The following is a 16,611-nucleotide window of genomic DNA, read 5'->3' as shown; positions in this document are numbered from 1 at the left end:
GGAAAACGGAGTGAAGCAAATATTGAACCACATGCTTATGTCTGGGGTTGGCAATTATGTGAAACTATTCCAATGGTCAAGCACAGAAAGCAATGTCTGTTTCTGAGAATAGATACAAGAATTGCAACATACAAAAGTAATATTTCTTTGTAACAACTAATCCTTTGCAGATAAACTAACCTCCATGTTTTATAACTTGAGAGAACAGAGATTACCTTACCAAGTCAACATGTTATGTACATTTCTCTGTAGTTCTTAAGAGATCAGTGTTGTGAGCTCAAAGTTGGCTAGTTGTGACAAGATACTGAGACAAATTATTCTTTGTCTCGAATAATAATTTGAGAAACATTATTATTGAGACAAATACCTTGTCTGAAGTCTAGCAAAGGAACACTTTTGGAAAATGAGTTGGAAAATGGACGGATGAAATGCAAATATAATGGCAATTCATATTTTTGGGAGACTAGATTGTATTTTTTTAAATTTAATTTCTTTAAAGCATTGGTTTAAAATGTTAGTATTGCTTTATAATTACGCTTTGCACCAAAGAAGATTTCAAAGATTTCAGGGAGATTAAATAAAAAACAATTTGTTTCTCTTCTGGAGAAACTGCTCGCTACATTATCAGTGCTGTGATAACAGATGTACCAACTCAGTGTGAGTTTAGTCTTAACATAAATCAAAGAATATGAAAAATAATAATGCACATGGCATTGTGTGTTTATGTGCTGTGTGCATAATGTTTTCTGACAGCTCGCTCCTGTCAGAAAGTGTGTTTTTGGCGTTTCAATTTTCACGCAACTTTCTCTGTGAGAAAACAGGAGAACCACACCTGACTGGGCATCTATCCAAACAAAAGGTCTTGAACCCAGCCCTTGCGTGCCGCTCCAACCCAGACATCTGATTAATTACAGTGTGGCCGTTAAGGCAAAGAAAAACTAGCTGATGAAAAGTCAGCGAGTCTGCAGGCTCAACCTGCCCAAACAGCATCATGCGTGTTAGCTAGTAAAAGCTCGCGTCTCTCCTTCCTTCCAAGTCTTTTTCCTTCCACGCCCCCTCCCCACTACCTCCCGCCTCTGCTCCGGGCCCATTCGTGCCGAGAAGGTAAAACATTTTTCCTGCTGTGTCAGAGCCCCGCAGGTGGGCCCCGTGTACTCAGGTAGATTATATCACTGTTACTATAGACCGTGTTTGGGTTAGCTCAAACACACTCTTCACGGCAGGAGCAAAACAAAGTGTTCCACAGTGGATGATAACAGTAGAAGCTGCTCCCTTCAAATTAACCTTTGGAAACACTTTGGCCTCGCACGAAACACAGGCGTAATACCTGCTCTCCCCACCTATTTTTTTTTTTTTTTTTATATCTGTAGTAAAGTTTATACAGTCTTTCTCATTAATCTTAAACAGTGACACAAGCCTTTCAGTTAAAGAAAAGAGCTTCCTTATGTCCAGATTGAAAGCATTGTGCTGATTGGATGAGTAGTTCTGTTTCTGATCTACATGTTGCTTGTGCAGTAGACTTTATAAATTGACTTACTTTAAACAAAAGAGGCATGAATTGCTTGAATGTGCTCTGGGGCCAGAAGCCCAGGATGGCTTCGATAAACAGATCACCCAGGTGGTCCTCGTGTAAGAGCGGGGCTACAGCACTGCTGCAGAGGCCTGCTGCTGCTGCTGCTGCTGCAGTCACAGCCATGCAACATCTTACTCCAGTAACTGACTCACTGTGTCTCAGCAAAAGGCTGAAATTCTGCTGAACTAAGAACAATCTGGAGCTTTTCCAGGTGTCTGAACACTGAGTGGTTTGTCGTTGCACAAAGAGAGACACACATGAGCTGAGAAATCTTTGCAAACCACCTCATTCATTTGCAAAGAGCACAATGCACTTAAAAAGTTGTTTTAATCCTTTGTAAAGCTTATTCATATAGTTCGTTTGCAGAGGCTGTCTGAATATTTGTCTTGGTAGTAGTATACAAACAGCTCTGGAAAGTGATCACTGCACTGAACCTCAATGAGAACCTCATGGTTATTCCACCAGATATTGATTTCTGAACTCTTCCTGGGTTAAAATGTTAATATTGTTGTTCCCAAATGAATATGAACTTGTTTTCTTTCCATTATTTGAGGCCTGAAAGCACTGCATCGTCTTTTGTTATTTTGACCACTTCTCATTTTATGCACATAAATACTAAAGTTTTGCTTGGAATTTCAGAGACATGTTGTCAGTAGTAATTAGGATAAAAGAACAATGTTTATTTTACTCAAACATATACCTATACAAAATAAAATCGGAGAAACAGATCATTTTAAGTGCTTTCAATTTTTTCCAAACCTGTATATAAAATAAAAGATTATCCCAAGATTTTATGTAGCTTGCTTTTTTTGGTAAGTGTATATATATATTTTAGTAGTTATAGTTGATTTACTATGTTACTATCTTTTTATGTGTTGCAAGGTTTTGATTAATGATCAGTTTTCCACCGAAAGAAGATTGGAAACAAAAATAAAATATGTTTCAGAACCATAAATTCATTCGTCCATCCGTTGTCTCCCACATTTTCCACATAGTTAGAAGGAAAACACAAAACCAGACATCCTGCCCACAGTGAAATTCACTTGGTTCTCACCGGAGTTACCAAAGGTGACCATTCAAGTCCCAAGAGTTATTGATAAACCACTGAAAGTTCTCTACTAAATCTCTTTCTGCCCTTGCTCCTGAAAGACATACTAGGTTTCAACCTTATAAGATATTGCCTCTTTGAGTTCTTTTTATACTTGTATACTACAGGTTTCTCCGACTTTTCAGGCTAAAATATGATTTATTGAGGTTTTTCTGTGATAATCTCATTAAACCAAACTTGAAAAGAACAGACTTCACAAACTGAGAGATTTGGTTGGCAATTCAAGATGTGGAATGAGGACAGACTCCTAAGAAGGTTGAATGCTAAAATTCAATTAAAAAAAATGCTTCAACAAATTATTAGTTGCAGCCAGGGCATCCACATCTGTCCAAGGTTGATTTCATGAACCTATGCAATCAGTTTTTTGTTTGTTTTTATTTCCCTCTGACAGTTTTGGTTTCTAGGTAAACTCTATGTGTCACATCACAAAGGCAGAACAAGTTTTGCAGTGATTTGTCATGGCCTAATTTATTTTATGTAACAAAAAAAAAAGATTTATTTTTTCCACATGGTTACAAAGACCTTCTACCTGAACTGTGGATTCTCATCAGAAGCCACCATTTGTATTTGGCTAAAAACATTAACTAATTTTTAATCCCGTTTTTCCTCTTTACAAGTTAACAACAAATCCTTGAACACACAACAAACAAACAAAAGAAACAAGTCCCCCCACAGCATAGTAATCTTTTGTTCCATCGGGATTAATAAACATGACTGAAATGAGTGTTTGTAAATACTTGTAACCATAACTGCTGGCCTGTTCATGTTCATACCTTCTGGTTTACATTGGGAGCTGCTCCAGGCAGACAGATGTAGGCTCCTGAGCGCCGGGCAACACTGTAACAGCTCGAGATTTACTCGATGGAAAAACACATTCCTCACACCCACATGCTCATCATACATCAAGCGTGTTTCTAACCTGAAGACAGGTGAGGGCTCAAATCAACAATGCCAGACACCGTACTGCCTAATGCATTGTTTAGATAGCATTATTTTACATAACGAGTGTGTTCCTGTGGCTTGTCTTATCATGGGAGGTGCTTGTTTCATGAATGTCATTAAGCTGGAGCTCTGTTGTCCCTTCTTCTTGCAACGCAGCCCCTATCTAGCATCTTATCACATTAAGCTGAGTTATTGTAAGGCCCTGTGTGCACCAGTGATGGTTTATGTACAGTAAGTGTGACAGATCATTTGTCAGTCAGCCTGGTCATTCCCTCAGCATGCCTCAACATACTTCTGCCTTTCTGCTGCTCGACCATGTTTGTCTGAGAAAAGGATTAGGTGGAAATATGAGGAAACTGTCAGAATGTAACTGCGAGGGTAACCCGGCTTGTGTTTCACAATGCTTAATAGTGTCAGGTAATAGCTGTGAGTCATAGCTGAGAGTATGCCATCGCGTGCATGCTCAACAGTTGAGGTTATGCCTCTGTGGGCACAATTGGAAAAACTGGTTCTTCTAAAATGTTGTTATGACAGATATTACTGCACAGGGATCACCAGACACAGGGGGGGTTCCCTCCGCAGGCACAAACAGAACTGATTTGGATTTTTGTCCTTTTATTTCGTTTTGTTTGGGGTATTTTGCCTCATCAGGTAAAGTGAATCAGAGCTTAAATTACTCATCTGGGTCTGGATTGTCTGCGAAAGGTTCATGTTGCCTCTGGCTTAAGGGCCACAGAAGCGCTATTATTGTTTTTGTTCGACACGCTAGGATTCTGACTGCAGCTCTAAAAATAACACAAAGACCATAATTATGGCTTCGACTTAAAGCCCCCACCTCTCCACTCCCTCCACCCATTATCCTTCGGAGCACCTGTGCTTATTTACGGTGTGTGAGTGTCTTCACATGTTTTCCAGATGATTTACAGCTCGTCAGTTTGTCAAATTTGTGCAGGAATGCAGTCTCTGATGTCAATAAGAATCAAGTTGATTGTGAAGCAGTGACTCTATAGAAACTTCAGCTGACGACATGAAGTCCAGGCCCTCTACAACAATGAGGAGTTTACTTTTAGTGACACTGGGAATTCAGGTATGCGAGGTGCGGCAAAAAAAAATAAATTGTCACCTGCTCGTGTTCTTTTCCATTAGGACAGGACCAACCCAGTTACACCTAGTAACAGGTACGTTCATGCACATTGACGTTCAGCAAGGTTTAACATTTAATTTTCATTAGATGTAGACATTTAGAATCTAAATGACTTACTTTCCACGCAAAGTTAGACTGACCGGTATATATATATATATATATATATAAAAAATAAAAAATTCCCTTCTCACCCTTCGCGGGTGGTCTCTCTCTCTCTTTCATCCTCTGAGCTCGGGTCCTCTACCAGAGGCCTGGGAGCTTGAGGGTTCTGCGCAGTATCTTGGCTGTGCCTAGAACTGCACATTTCTGGACTGAGATGTCTGATGTTGTTCCTGGGATCTGTTTGAGCCACTGCTCCAGTTTGGGGGTGACGGGCCCGTCACCCCCAAACTGGAGCAGTGGCTCAAATATATATATATATATATATATATATTTGTCCCTTATATATATTTGTCCCTTATATATATATATATATATATATATATATATATATATATATATATATATATATATATATATATATATATATATATATATATGTATATGTTTTCTTTGTACAAAAAAGTTAGGAAAAAACTTTTTTTCACTAAAAAAATGAACATGACATGGTTAACCTTTTGAATGGCCATTTTACATTTTCCTATCTTTTGTTCAGAGATTTTCGTCTTGCTTCTGAAACAGAAAATGAGTTTGTACCTTCATCTGCCAGAGGTATGAATATGAGTTTGGAGTACACAAAAACACCTCTGAATTGTCCTTCTACCACATGCCTTTTCTAATGTCCTTGCAAACATTTGGTGTCTGGTATGTTTGGGCCTTGTTACTATAAAGTCTTAGGGAGAAAGTAAGCATTTCCATTTCACATATTTGCTGACCATCTTTCAACGTCAGTGGCCTCCCACTATGCCATTGCCTTATTATTGATTTTGTTCCCCTGATAGTAATATTTTCAAAAGGTACTTATCCTGAGAGCTGAGAGTTTTTGGTAAATAACATAAATGTATAGTTTGAAAGTTATGTTCAATTTCAAAGCCAAACATTACTTTTAATAAGTCCGTCCATCCATCCATCCATCCATCCATCCATCCATCCATCCATCCATCCATCCATCCATCCATCCATCCATCCATCCATCCATCCATCCATCCATCCATCCATCCATTTTCTTACACCCCATCCATTTTCTTACACCCTTATCCGTGGCGGATTCGGGAGGGGTGTTGGTGTCTATCTCCAGCGAGACATTTTGGGCCAATTACTTGCTCCAGAAAGTTTTTTCATATTCCAGCATTGCCTTAAATGTGGGGGTGAAATTAGACAATTACCTTAGATTTGACACACAAGTCAAATCTGTGATAATACAAAAAGTCTTTTTCCACCAGCAGTGTATTGACAAAATCAAGACCATTTTGTCCAGGCAGGATTTTGAAAAGATAATCTTTGCCTTAAGGACGCATTTATTTCCCCTGGCATTCAACACAGCATGAGTTGTTTGTTCTGGTTTGTGAGTTGTTGTGTTGTCTAACATTGTTTTATGTCTATTTTTACTTTGTTTACTATTTGTACTTATTCTCTTCATGTACAGCACATTGGTCAACCAATGGTTATTTTAAATTAACTTTATAAATGGATTGGATTGGATCACTGTTTTCCATAAATGAGAAGGATGGGAGTTTTCATGTAGCTTTAACTGTGATTATCAAATTTATTTTTATGTATTAATTATGTAGAGAAAATAATGTATTCCTGACCTGTACATATTTGCCCAAACTCAACCAAATTTTACATCTGTGCTTGGCTTAGTTGTTTCTTTTTGGGCGTCATGAGAAAAAATGGTGGGAGGAAAAAAAACAGACCACATGCAGAGGAATACTTCAAGTCATAATTTATGCTGAAGTGTCAGTAATAATATCCCAGGAGAAACATTATCAGTAAAGAATTTTATGTTTTTCATAGATGCACTGTGGTTGAAGTACCAAACAAGGACTTTGTTCTGTGTCTAATGCCTTTCTCAGCTGCCATGCCTCAGTTGTTAAACAATTGCAGGCCTAATATGCCACATTGTATTAATGTGGAATCTTGATAAACGTCTATTTCACTCAGTGCAATCTTTGGTTCCTGGAGCTGCCCTGTGTAAACGTTACCTGGAAGTAAATTTCTTGTAAATAGAGGAGATAAAATTGGCTCTGAAAGAGAGGGAGTTATCAGAAAGTCTTTAGATACTGTAATGCATTATTTCTTGATGCCAGGTGCTTTGTTGGAATGAAAGACATAAATAACGAAGCAGTGATCTGAAATGTGTAAAAAGCAGATTAGTAAGTAAGTCATGAATTTGCAAAAAAATAAAAAAATACTCCAGCCACAAGTCTGGAAATCATAGAAAAATACATGATGGCATTTTACTTGATTCTTTAAGCAAATATTAATGTGCACTCTACATTCAAAGACCACATATAAATATTTATAAAGCCAGTCAGCATAATGGGATGATTTACACAGTAAATTTTGCAGTGTTAAATCAACACTTAAAGAGTTAAATTTAACACTGTGTCCGAGTCTATTTGGTCCTTATCGGAATTGGTGTCAATTTAACTCTTTCGATAGTGTTCCATTTTCAGAGTAAAATTTAACTCAAAATAGAGTTAAAATTTAACACTGACTAACACTGTACAGTGTTAATAAAACTTAACACTCCTAGTCAAATAACTCTGATAAGAGTAAATATGATTCTAATCAGAGTTAATAAGTTACTCCACAGTGGTGACAACATAACTCGGATTTTCATGCTTTTCAACACTGCATTGAGTTATTGAGGGTTTACACTGGAGGCTCATATAACTCCAGTGAGTGTTAATCTGACACACTACTGTGTTGATAATTTACTCTTTAGCTGTGAAAAAACAACTCTGCACAGATAAATGTGAAGTGCTATTTTTACACTTTTGTAGAGTTAAATGTTCAATTGAATAAAAACAAATTACCACAGAAATGCATTTAACTTTACTTTATTGAACTAAAGCACATTTTTAACATCCACTGTTAACTTTTGTTAGTGTCACAGAAACATCACATGATGTACATCCCATTACATTAGAGAGGTCAAAGTTGACAGAGTACATTTAAGACAGAGTTTTTCCATCCAAGTAACCATGAACTAACTACTCGTATATGCCGAACAAGTGCATTTGTGCAACTTAACTCTGTCAAACAGATTTGTTCAAGTACTAGTGAAGCAACCTAGCCCGAATTTCTGCCACACGAGGACTTTCTTTCACTTTACCTACATCTATATTGTACACAGTGGTCTGGATGAACGTAAACATGTTGCACAGCATGGGGTTGTATGTTGTGGCAAACACGTAATGTGCCTTAAACAGTTCGTCAAAAGCACCAAGAGAGGAGGTTGACCTGCAAGCGATGGCATTTTTGTCAAGGATGATGAAGAACTGGTGGGCTACTTTCTTCCTCCGTCCTACAGCCAGGAGATAGGGTTGTGTGCTCGTCATGATGGCATCAAGATGTTCTTGGATGTTGGTTCCCGTCTGTGGGGAAAGTCAGGAGGGGGAACACACAGTACAATTACAATTTCATAGCTGCAATGCTACACAAAAAACAGCTTTCATATGGGAAAACAGCATTTTCCCAGGGTGATATCACCCTAAAACTGAAACTCTCCCAGTGACACAACCTTGAGTAAAATATAAAATAAAATTTGCAACAAATACAAACCTTCTTGAAGACCACAAGATGCTTCTCTGCTTGGGAGGCAGACACCTTCCCTGGTCTCTTCCGACCCAAGGCAGAGGGGGGAATCAGGTGTAGCAGCAGCAAAATCGATGAGAAGTCACTGTCCCAACCTGTGATAAGAGAAATTTGATGTTGAATTGACCATCAAAATCTAGTGATTATGTAATTTAAATTATGTGTACATCAGTAAGTGAAGCTCACACAATAACTGAATCCTACATAATGTGGAAAGTCATCCTTACTCATGTCATCATCCACTTCAGTGCTATCCTCAGGAGTATCAGCTGCCAGGAGAAGTTCTTCAAGGTCACTGGTGGTTGGAAGCTTTCTGCATTGTTGGATGATCTTTTTCTTGAACGTGGTTGTCCATTTCTCCAGAAACTTGCCAGACATATCTTCTCCAAACATCAGGACAAAATCCTGCTCCACCTAGGATGTAGATAGTAAAAAACAAACATTTCCCAACCACATTAATTGTTTTCATTTTGACTTGTCACAAAAATAAAAAAAAATTACGTAACTGTGAAATTATCAAAATCACCATTTAAATAATTACCAAGCCTTTGACATCTTTGAAACGTGGAAAGACGGAGAGTATGTTGTTTGACTGTTGGGGGTCGAGGACCATGTTGCGCCGGAAATCAAATGTGAGCTTCATCTTCTTTTTGATTGTGTCCTCATCGACTGAATGCTTCATCAGTGCGATGGCTTCCTTACACTCTTCCTCACTCAGGACAGTCTCTGGAACAAACTGGGTCTCCCGTCTAGCAGCTGGTCCTCCAAGCCCATGTTCACACGATGCTTCTTCGGAAGATGCTAGTCAAAATAAGAAAATCCTTCAACTTAAAAAAAGAACAACAATAAAACCTCCTCTGCCCCCCAAAAATGCAACACCACACCCATAGTTGCATTTCTTCTTCAAGTGTTATTAATGGTTTACCTCCATATGATGATCGTCTGTCTCTAGCAGTGGATCTCTGAATAGTTTTTATCCTCCAGGCTAAGTACCCGGTACCACTTGCAGCATCATAATAATGCTCCTTGAGGATCAAAAGGATTGCAAAAACAGACAGACATAGAAAGAAGAACATCAGAATTATAGCTAAAAGCTGATGAAGAATTTCTATGCAAACCAAACAGTTGCCACTACAAGCACTGAATCAGAAAACCAAATGGCAATAAAATGTCAGATCACATGATTTTGACTGATACAACCAGTAAATCTGCTGAGAGCAACTGCATCAGTTAAACATATAATCCGATTAAAAACTAAAAGTTTTCAATGTGTTATTGTGATTACCGAACACAGTCAATTATAGTATGTGACTTACATAACCATTCCTGGAGAATGGATCACTGAGGTAGGGGAATAAGCTCACAATTCCTCTGGCATACATTTCTTTAACCTCTCTGGGTGGTGATGTCCTGCAAAATTAAAATGGACAAGGTATATTATCCAAGGTATGCACTGGATTTAACAAAAACTTTTATTTCATCTAGACAGCTAACTAAAGCCCATTTACAAAATTACCCATTCTTCTCTGTCATATCAGCTGCCAGTATGTTAACCATTTTCCTTCTGGTTTCATCTGTAAGGCACTTGCTTCGATTATATTCCTTCATGATCCGTTCGCCTCCAGGTTTGTTGTTAAGAATGGATTCCACCAACTTCAAACAACAAAACATTTCAGCTTTTATTAAATACATATCAAAACAGTAATCGTTAGTAAAACAAAAAAACATTCTCTTCTCAAATATAAGCGATAATAAAGCAGCGTGTATTATAAGACTGGTGGATCACCAACATTTATTTGTTTATTTTACTTGTTTGTTCATTATAAGTAGGGTTTTTTTATACCCTAGTAACAGTAAAAATGAACAAAGCTAGGTTTGACGCACTGAACTTGGTACAAGGATGTGCAAACCAATTGACAAATCTCTGCACCTGTCCCTTGGCAGGTGCAGAGATTTGTTATTGCACCTCTGATTTTTTGTAACTTTTAACATTTAACACAAAAACTGTTCTAGCATCCCTACTGAGCATAGCAGGTTTTCTGGGGGAAACGGTGATAAAGGCTTTTAAAACAATATACTTTTTGTTTTGCGCAAGTCAATTCTTACATGCTTAGCTTCTGTGTCCAGGCGCTGGCGTTTAGCGGAAGGACTCTCTGAAAGAATGAGTGTCTCTTGAGAATCAGATGAGCTTGGTTGAGATTCCTCAGGCGATTCCACCATGGAAACAAATTCTGAACATAAGAGAAGCAGATGAAAGACAAAAACATTAACCACTATGAAATAGCAAGCTTATTAAATACTAACATGAATTACTAATATAACAAACCGGTTTCATATTTGATGGTTAGGACTCCAGCAGAGGGATCCTTAACAACATCCTCAAATACATCTTCATCCAACTCGGTCCCAGAACTGTCAACAACCTTCACGCCCTCTGTTATAGCTGGCACGCCAAATTTTGTGAATGCTAGAGAAAAAGACAAATGCTTGTCTAAACCACAATTATGAAGTTATGTTGCTCTAATATTCACATGTGCATAGACTCTGGGATATTACTTTTGAATAAACAATGTGAAGTAACATTACAAGCACTTCATAGCTTCCTGTGTACAACTACCAGTGTCTTACCTGCTATCAAAAACTCCTTCAGATTCGGCTCTGTTAGTCGGACAAATTTTTGCAGCTCGCCAAGTCTTGTTTTAATCAACATGGTTCCTGCAGGACATAATTCCTCAGTCATTCATCTTTAGTACTGGAATCCTTTCAATTTGTGAAACGTACCAACTGCATCACAAACCAATACAGCTTACATTACATGATTTTTATAGAACACAATTAAAGTTTACACATTAATGGCTTGGGCACAAAGTAACTTGACTTCGTTGGACTCTTATCTAGGTTAGACAGTTGCTAAACACCCTGTCCTTTTGTAACAACTATAACAGTTTATTAAATTGCCTCGCTTATTTTTCGGCTTTTCCATTAGCATTAGCAACGGTTAATGGAGGAGTCGAGCACGGTTTACAGTGGAGGTATTGTGCTGGGCACGAGGGAGAGACATCACTCGCGCCAAATTCAGTGTTAACTATGAAACTACCTGGACTATTAGCCCCCGCTTGCGGTTCCAACACTTCAGAGTCGTGAGGCCTAATTGAAAATGAACCAAACTGTGTTAGACATACTCAACCCGAATAAAATATGGACTAACGTAAAAAAGGAGCAGAGCAGCTAATAGCTAGTTTAGCAAACTCGTGGCACCAACGATATAATTTACTTAGCAAAAAAATAAAAAATAGCTGGACAGTTAGCATTACTGTTGACCTGAAAAGCCATAAAGCCAACGTGACTTATTTTGTCTCAACCCAGACATCTTTTGCTAAATTTATATTATTTTTCTTAAATAAATAAAACACATATCTATGTAATATCGCTTGGACATGGATTTAAGGCGGATATAGTCGAGTTGGACAGGCGAACATTTTAAGCTAGCCATTCACTCGGTCAGGTTAGCAGTAAACTCAGTATTAAGATATTAAAACTCACTCGGCTTACAAAAAATATTCGTATAAAACAATTCAAATTGTATTATTATCTTATAAAAAGAAACTTACCGAAGTCTTTCAAGCAGGAGAAAAATGGCGTCCACGCAACGGTTAGACTTGTTGGTTTGAGAGGAGGAGGTGGGCGGAGCTTGTTAGAGTTAAATTGACACGACGTGTATACACTCTGTAAATTTACACCGACACTAGGTGCCATTATACTCAATCTGTTGTTGTATTAGCTCTGAAAGAGTCAATGAATTGTGACACCGCATATTTAACACTGCGAAATTTACTGTGTAGTTGTGTGTTATCTAATGTCTACAAAAACCTTTAGCTATTTCTTGATTAAAAAAAAGAAAGAAAGTGTTTTTATGTTTTTCAGGTTTTGGCAAATCCCTCACAACTACAGCCAGCTATTCTTAGAAAGAGTGTTCAGGTAGAAGTAGTTCCAGTGCTGCTAAAATAATAACAAAATATTTCTGAGGCAACACTTTATCACGTGGAAGTTGACCTTGAAGGCAAAGATCTCATTACTGAATGTTTGTTCCAAAAAGCTGATTCTATGAATCACAGAAATACATTTGTGGAAGTTGTTCTTCACACAGAACGTGCAGTCATTTGATTTTGCAGGGCAGAATGTATTAAAAAAATGTTTCCTTTCTTCAGTTGTCAGTCCTGAGATGATTCTGTTATTTCAGATTCCTTCACAAATTATCGCAGTGTATCCTGCTTGGAACAAAAACTTTTGATGTGACTGAGTGCGACTTAAAAGAAAAAAAACAAACAAACTGGTGAGCATGTAAGATTTCTTTTCGTCAGTTCGGGAGATGAACCACCAACAATGTTATCACAGTTCCCGTTCTCACCTCCCTCTGTACATTCAGCAGAGCAGCTCCAAAAGAGCAGTTCCTGCCTCCTATCAGCTCCACTCATCACCTCTGTGCCTCTGCTTTAGCCAGGTTATCAAGCATGCAACAATGACGTGCCAATGCATGCGGGCGTTTTCTACCAGTTCAGAGAGCTGGCACGCTCAGTGAGCGATGTGACGTCTCAGAGGAGGGACTGCAGATCTGATCTAACTATAACTAACTGCATGGCATAGCATGACTACACCGTCTGCTAAACAGTTAATCAGATACCGTCCCTAAGCTTCAAACGGGATTCTTTCTGCCACGCCAGTAATGTTTTTGTCTCTTTAGAAAGTTTATCAAATGCCAGCATCTCAGAAAAATATATTTTGTCGTGTTGATTTTGAGGAAGAAAACACCGAGAGAAAATTCTGCTCACTTGACGTATAGGAAAATACAAGATTTTTTTTTTTTAGATCCTACTAAAAGGCTCACAAATAGTTTACGTTTTATTTCTAATCATGACTTTTGAAAATAAAAAACATTCACCAGCAGATCAAAGTTGTGCTGAGTAAACTCTCAAGCTAAGAAAGAAAATACTGTAGACTTCAATATTTTTCATAATCATTCAAGTCTTCAGAAACAAGTAAGTGCACTGATTAAGAAAAGCCGCCATATAGTCGGACCTTGCCTGACAGTTTGTTACGACATGTATTTACAACAATTTGAGAGGAAAATATCTCCTTTCCAGCGTTTTCCTTTATGATGTAAGGCAGATGGATTCTTGCTACATTTACAAGATAACAATCGCAAAAGAATTCATATTTCCGCTTTCTGGTGCAACGTTTCAGTTTGCACCAGTTTCTACAGGTGTGTTTTTTATATTACTGCAGTCAACAGAGGCATCACCTGCTCATTATCTTAATTACATTTTGTTTTTTGATTGACAGGTGTGGGTTTCTTATAAAAGAGTCCGGATGCTCAACCGGCATTTATGTTTTTTGGGTTATTTTTCACCATCACTCCTTTACAGAAAAGCTATTTCATAATGCATTTCCCTGATGGTTTTCATTTCATAACCCACATGGCACAATTGGTTATAAATACTTCAGTGAGCCTGGAGCTTAAATAAATCATCTTGGCAGATGCCACTGTTATGCAATATGGAAAATTCATTCAGACATTGGGCACAGATTAGTTATGAAGGGATAGTAAGTCTGATGGGCATCAGTAGGAGAACCAGGAAGAAATCAATCTTCAAGTCTGAACTCTGAATTTAGAGGCGGGTCTAGTAAAGAGAGAGGTTGTGCAATCTAAGACAGCTCAAACTTTATTAAAAGTCTTATCATGCAGTTTGCAGTTTGAATTACTACATGATCAATCATTTAATAATTTTCAAAAAATGTTTTTACCTCACTGTAACAAATACTTTTTTGTACCATTTTCATCTAATCCTAAGATGAAAATGTACCATTTGTATGAAAATGTGCCATTTGTATGAAAATGTGCCATTTGCTTATGGCTTGAAACATAAGTATATTCACTTCTTTAACCTAAACACTGCCAGATATTAAAACCGTCCTAAAGGAGTTCCTCTTTTGGAAGTGTTTCAAAAATATTTAAATCAGGATTTATGACTGTTGCTGTAACAAAACAAAGCAGATGCTTGGCTACGGCAGAAGGAAAATGCCACATCCAAGTAAAATTAAATTTGCAAAACCAGACAAAATTTTGTTTCAAAGTTAAAAAGTTTTTTTGTCAAACGTGGACCAAAATGGTCAGTGTGAAATAAATGCAATTGTTTTTTTTGTTTGTTTTTTTTTTTTTTTCATAAAAACACATTCTCCGCCGATTACCTGCGTGCGTGAGAAATTCTTACACTTGATTTAATGAGCTGTGGTCTCGGATCAGATAAGCTTTTATCAGATCAGTGCTCGAGTCGTTCTGAATAAACATCCAAGATAATCTAAGAGCGTGTTCTTGTCTGTGCGTGTCTGTGTGTGCACAAATGCACATTGACATCAGTGCGTGCTGTAGACGCTGCTTGATGTTTATATAGGACGGCTCTCAGAACAGGAGCTCAGGTTCAAACAAAAACAGGGCATTAAATTTAAACTGGCAGATTGCTGCAGGGTAACCAGGACTGTGAATGACAGACTCTGCAGATTCACCTGAACTTGTCTCTCAGGTGTGAGCAGACTCGGTTGACATGCCATTATCTTGGCCCGGTGTTTTCTTCACAGACTTACCTCTGCGTCACACCTCACAGAGTGTGCGCTAATCCTGTAGGTATTTTCACTTTTTTTTTTCTAAAAGGGCAAATATCTTTAAGCTTTTCAGTCAAGATTTGCTAAAGAGTTCCCAGCTGATTGGCAGGCAATTTTGTGCTAAAACAATCCGTCGTTTGTCTTGTCGTACTGGAGTAAAAAACAGACAAGGGAATGTGTGTTTTGTTGATTTTTTATTCATTTTCTTTTTCTGAACCGATTTTTGGCAATAAACCTTAGAGACCAATAAAAACCTGATTTATTCCACCTAAGTGCAGTCACATTTGAAAATGCAGTTGTAGATGATCAACCTCTGTAGTTTATTCACTATGTTGGTAACACTGTCTCCGATACTGCTCCCTAAAGAACAGCACAACATGGTACTACAAGATCTGCAATATTTTGTTGCACAGGTTGATGAGCCTGAGCTTCTTCAGAAAGTAGAGTCTATTTATTTTCTTCTTGCGTATAGCTTTAGCAGTGCACAAGAGAGGCATGAACAATCTCTAACCACAGGCATAGTATGAATTTAAGACTCATTGCTTTTAGAATGCTAAATCATGGCTAAACACCAGCCATATTATGCTTATTGCATATCTTATTTGAATTCCCAGCCCTAAAAATGAAACTCGTAGCAACTACAATTAGCATTTTTACAAATAAACAAGCTCAGCTTCCGTCTTTCGCAGAACCAGAACCAGACATTCCTTCATACCTGCAGCTGACGATGAGAGGTACGAGAACATCGAGTGCACCTTCCTTCTCAGATTGTTAGTAAAAGACAACATGTTCTAGGTGCCTAAAAGAATCTTTGATCTACACCTGAAGTCAGATATTTGCAAACACAGGATAAAAAGACATGCAACCTTTTTTCTCTTTGTATGATGTCACATCAGTCCACAACGATTCCCATTTGATGTCAGTTAATATTACCAGCTGTATGCATATTTATTGTTGTTGTAACCATAATTCTTATGCAGTTAGAAACATTATTCTTTCTGGTTATGAATATCAAATTTTCTCTTTTTTCTTCATGTGAAAATCAGTTTTTCAGACAAACGGCAACAAATATGCAACACAATCCTGGATGATCATTTTTACAAATTTATTGTTAGTTTTAGCAAATTTGTTGTTATTTTATGGAGAACTCTCTGGTCTATTTCATCAATCATGAATAATAGTTTAATGAGACTGTCTGGGTATTTGCGTTCTCAAACTCCAGATAATCTTATCATGATAAAGACAGTTGAGGAACACCTGCCAAAATACTGGTTACTTTGGTGCATACCAGAAGCTGTTTGTGTGCTTGTGTGTGTGTGTGTGTGTGTGTGTGTGTGTGTGTGTGTGTGTGTGTGTGTGTGTGTGTGTGTGTGTGTCTGCTGGAGTGATGAGAAGATTAGATTAGTTACATGTAAGTATAGGGTG

General features: G+C 37.8%; 1 protein-coding gene across 2 annotated transcripts; it reads right to left on the bottom strand.

The window, feature by feature from the left end:
* Positions 1 to 7,756: 7,756 nt before the first annotated feature.
* LOC148159972 (uncharacterized) lies at positions 7,757 to 12,370 on the bottom strand. 2 transcript variants are annotated; one of them, XM_088005061.1, is made up of 11 exons: positions 12,141 to 12,370; positions 11,158 to 11,244; positions 10,856 to 10,996; positions 10,636 to 10,760; positions 10,046 to 10,182; positions 9,846 to 9,939; positions 9,455 to 9,554; positions 9,071 to 9,330; positions 8,757 to 8,943; positions 8,497 to 8,624; positions 7,757 to 8,309 (listed from the first exon to the last, which is right to left on the bottom strand). In XM_088005061.1, the coding sequence occupies exons 1-11, from the start codon at positions 12,283 to 12,285 to the stop codon at positions 7,992 to 7,994; spliced, it is 1,722 nt and encodes a 573-aa protein (XP_087861187.1). In that variant the 5' UTR covers positions 12,286 to 12,370; the 3' UTR covers positions 7,757 to 7,991. The 2 variants fall into 2 exon arrangements, with proteins under 2 accessions (XP_087861187.1, XP_087861186.1); XM_088005060.1 differs by lacking the exon at positions 12,141 to 12,370 and having other exon boundaries at positions 11,158 to 12,067.
* Positions 12,371 to 16,611: the final 4,241 nt, after the last annotated feature.

This window comes from Poecilia mexicana, unplaced genomic scaffold (assembly GCF_051168715.1).
Source record: "Poecilia mexicana isolate PSO_F unplaced genomic scaffold, ASM5116871v1 scaffold_4, whole genome shotgun sequence".
NCBI lineage: Eukaryota > Metazoa > Chordata > Actinopteri > Cyprinodontiformes > Poeciliidae > Poecilia > Poecilia mexicana.
The sequence above is the reverse complement of the archived record's forward strand: the minus strand, read 5'-3'. Positions and strand labels throughout refer to the sequence as shown.

What these genes read in the sequence shown, in the direction of transcription:
- LOC148159972 (XM_088005061.1), bottom strand. Translation starts at nt 12,285, where the DNA reads ATGGCACCTAGTGTCGGTGTAAATTTACAGAGTGTATACACGTCGTGT. An exon ending in GATATGACAGAGAAGAATGG is followed by an intron (nt 9,940 to 10,045) that starts GTAATTTTGTAA and finishes TTAATTTTGCAG; the next exon opens with GACATCACCACCCAGAGAGG. An exon ending in TCAAAGATGTCAAAGGCTTG is followed by an intron (nt 8,944 to 9,070) that starts GTAATTATTTAA and finishes TCTACATCCTAG; the next exon opens with GTGGAGCAGGATTTTGTCCT.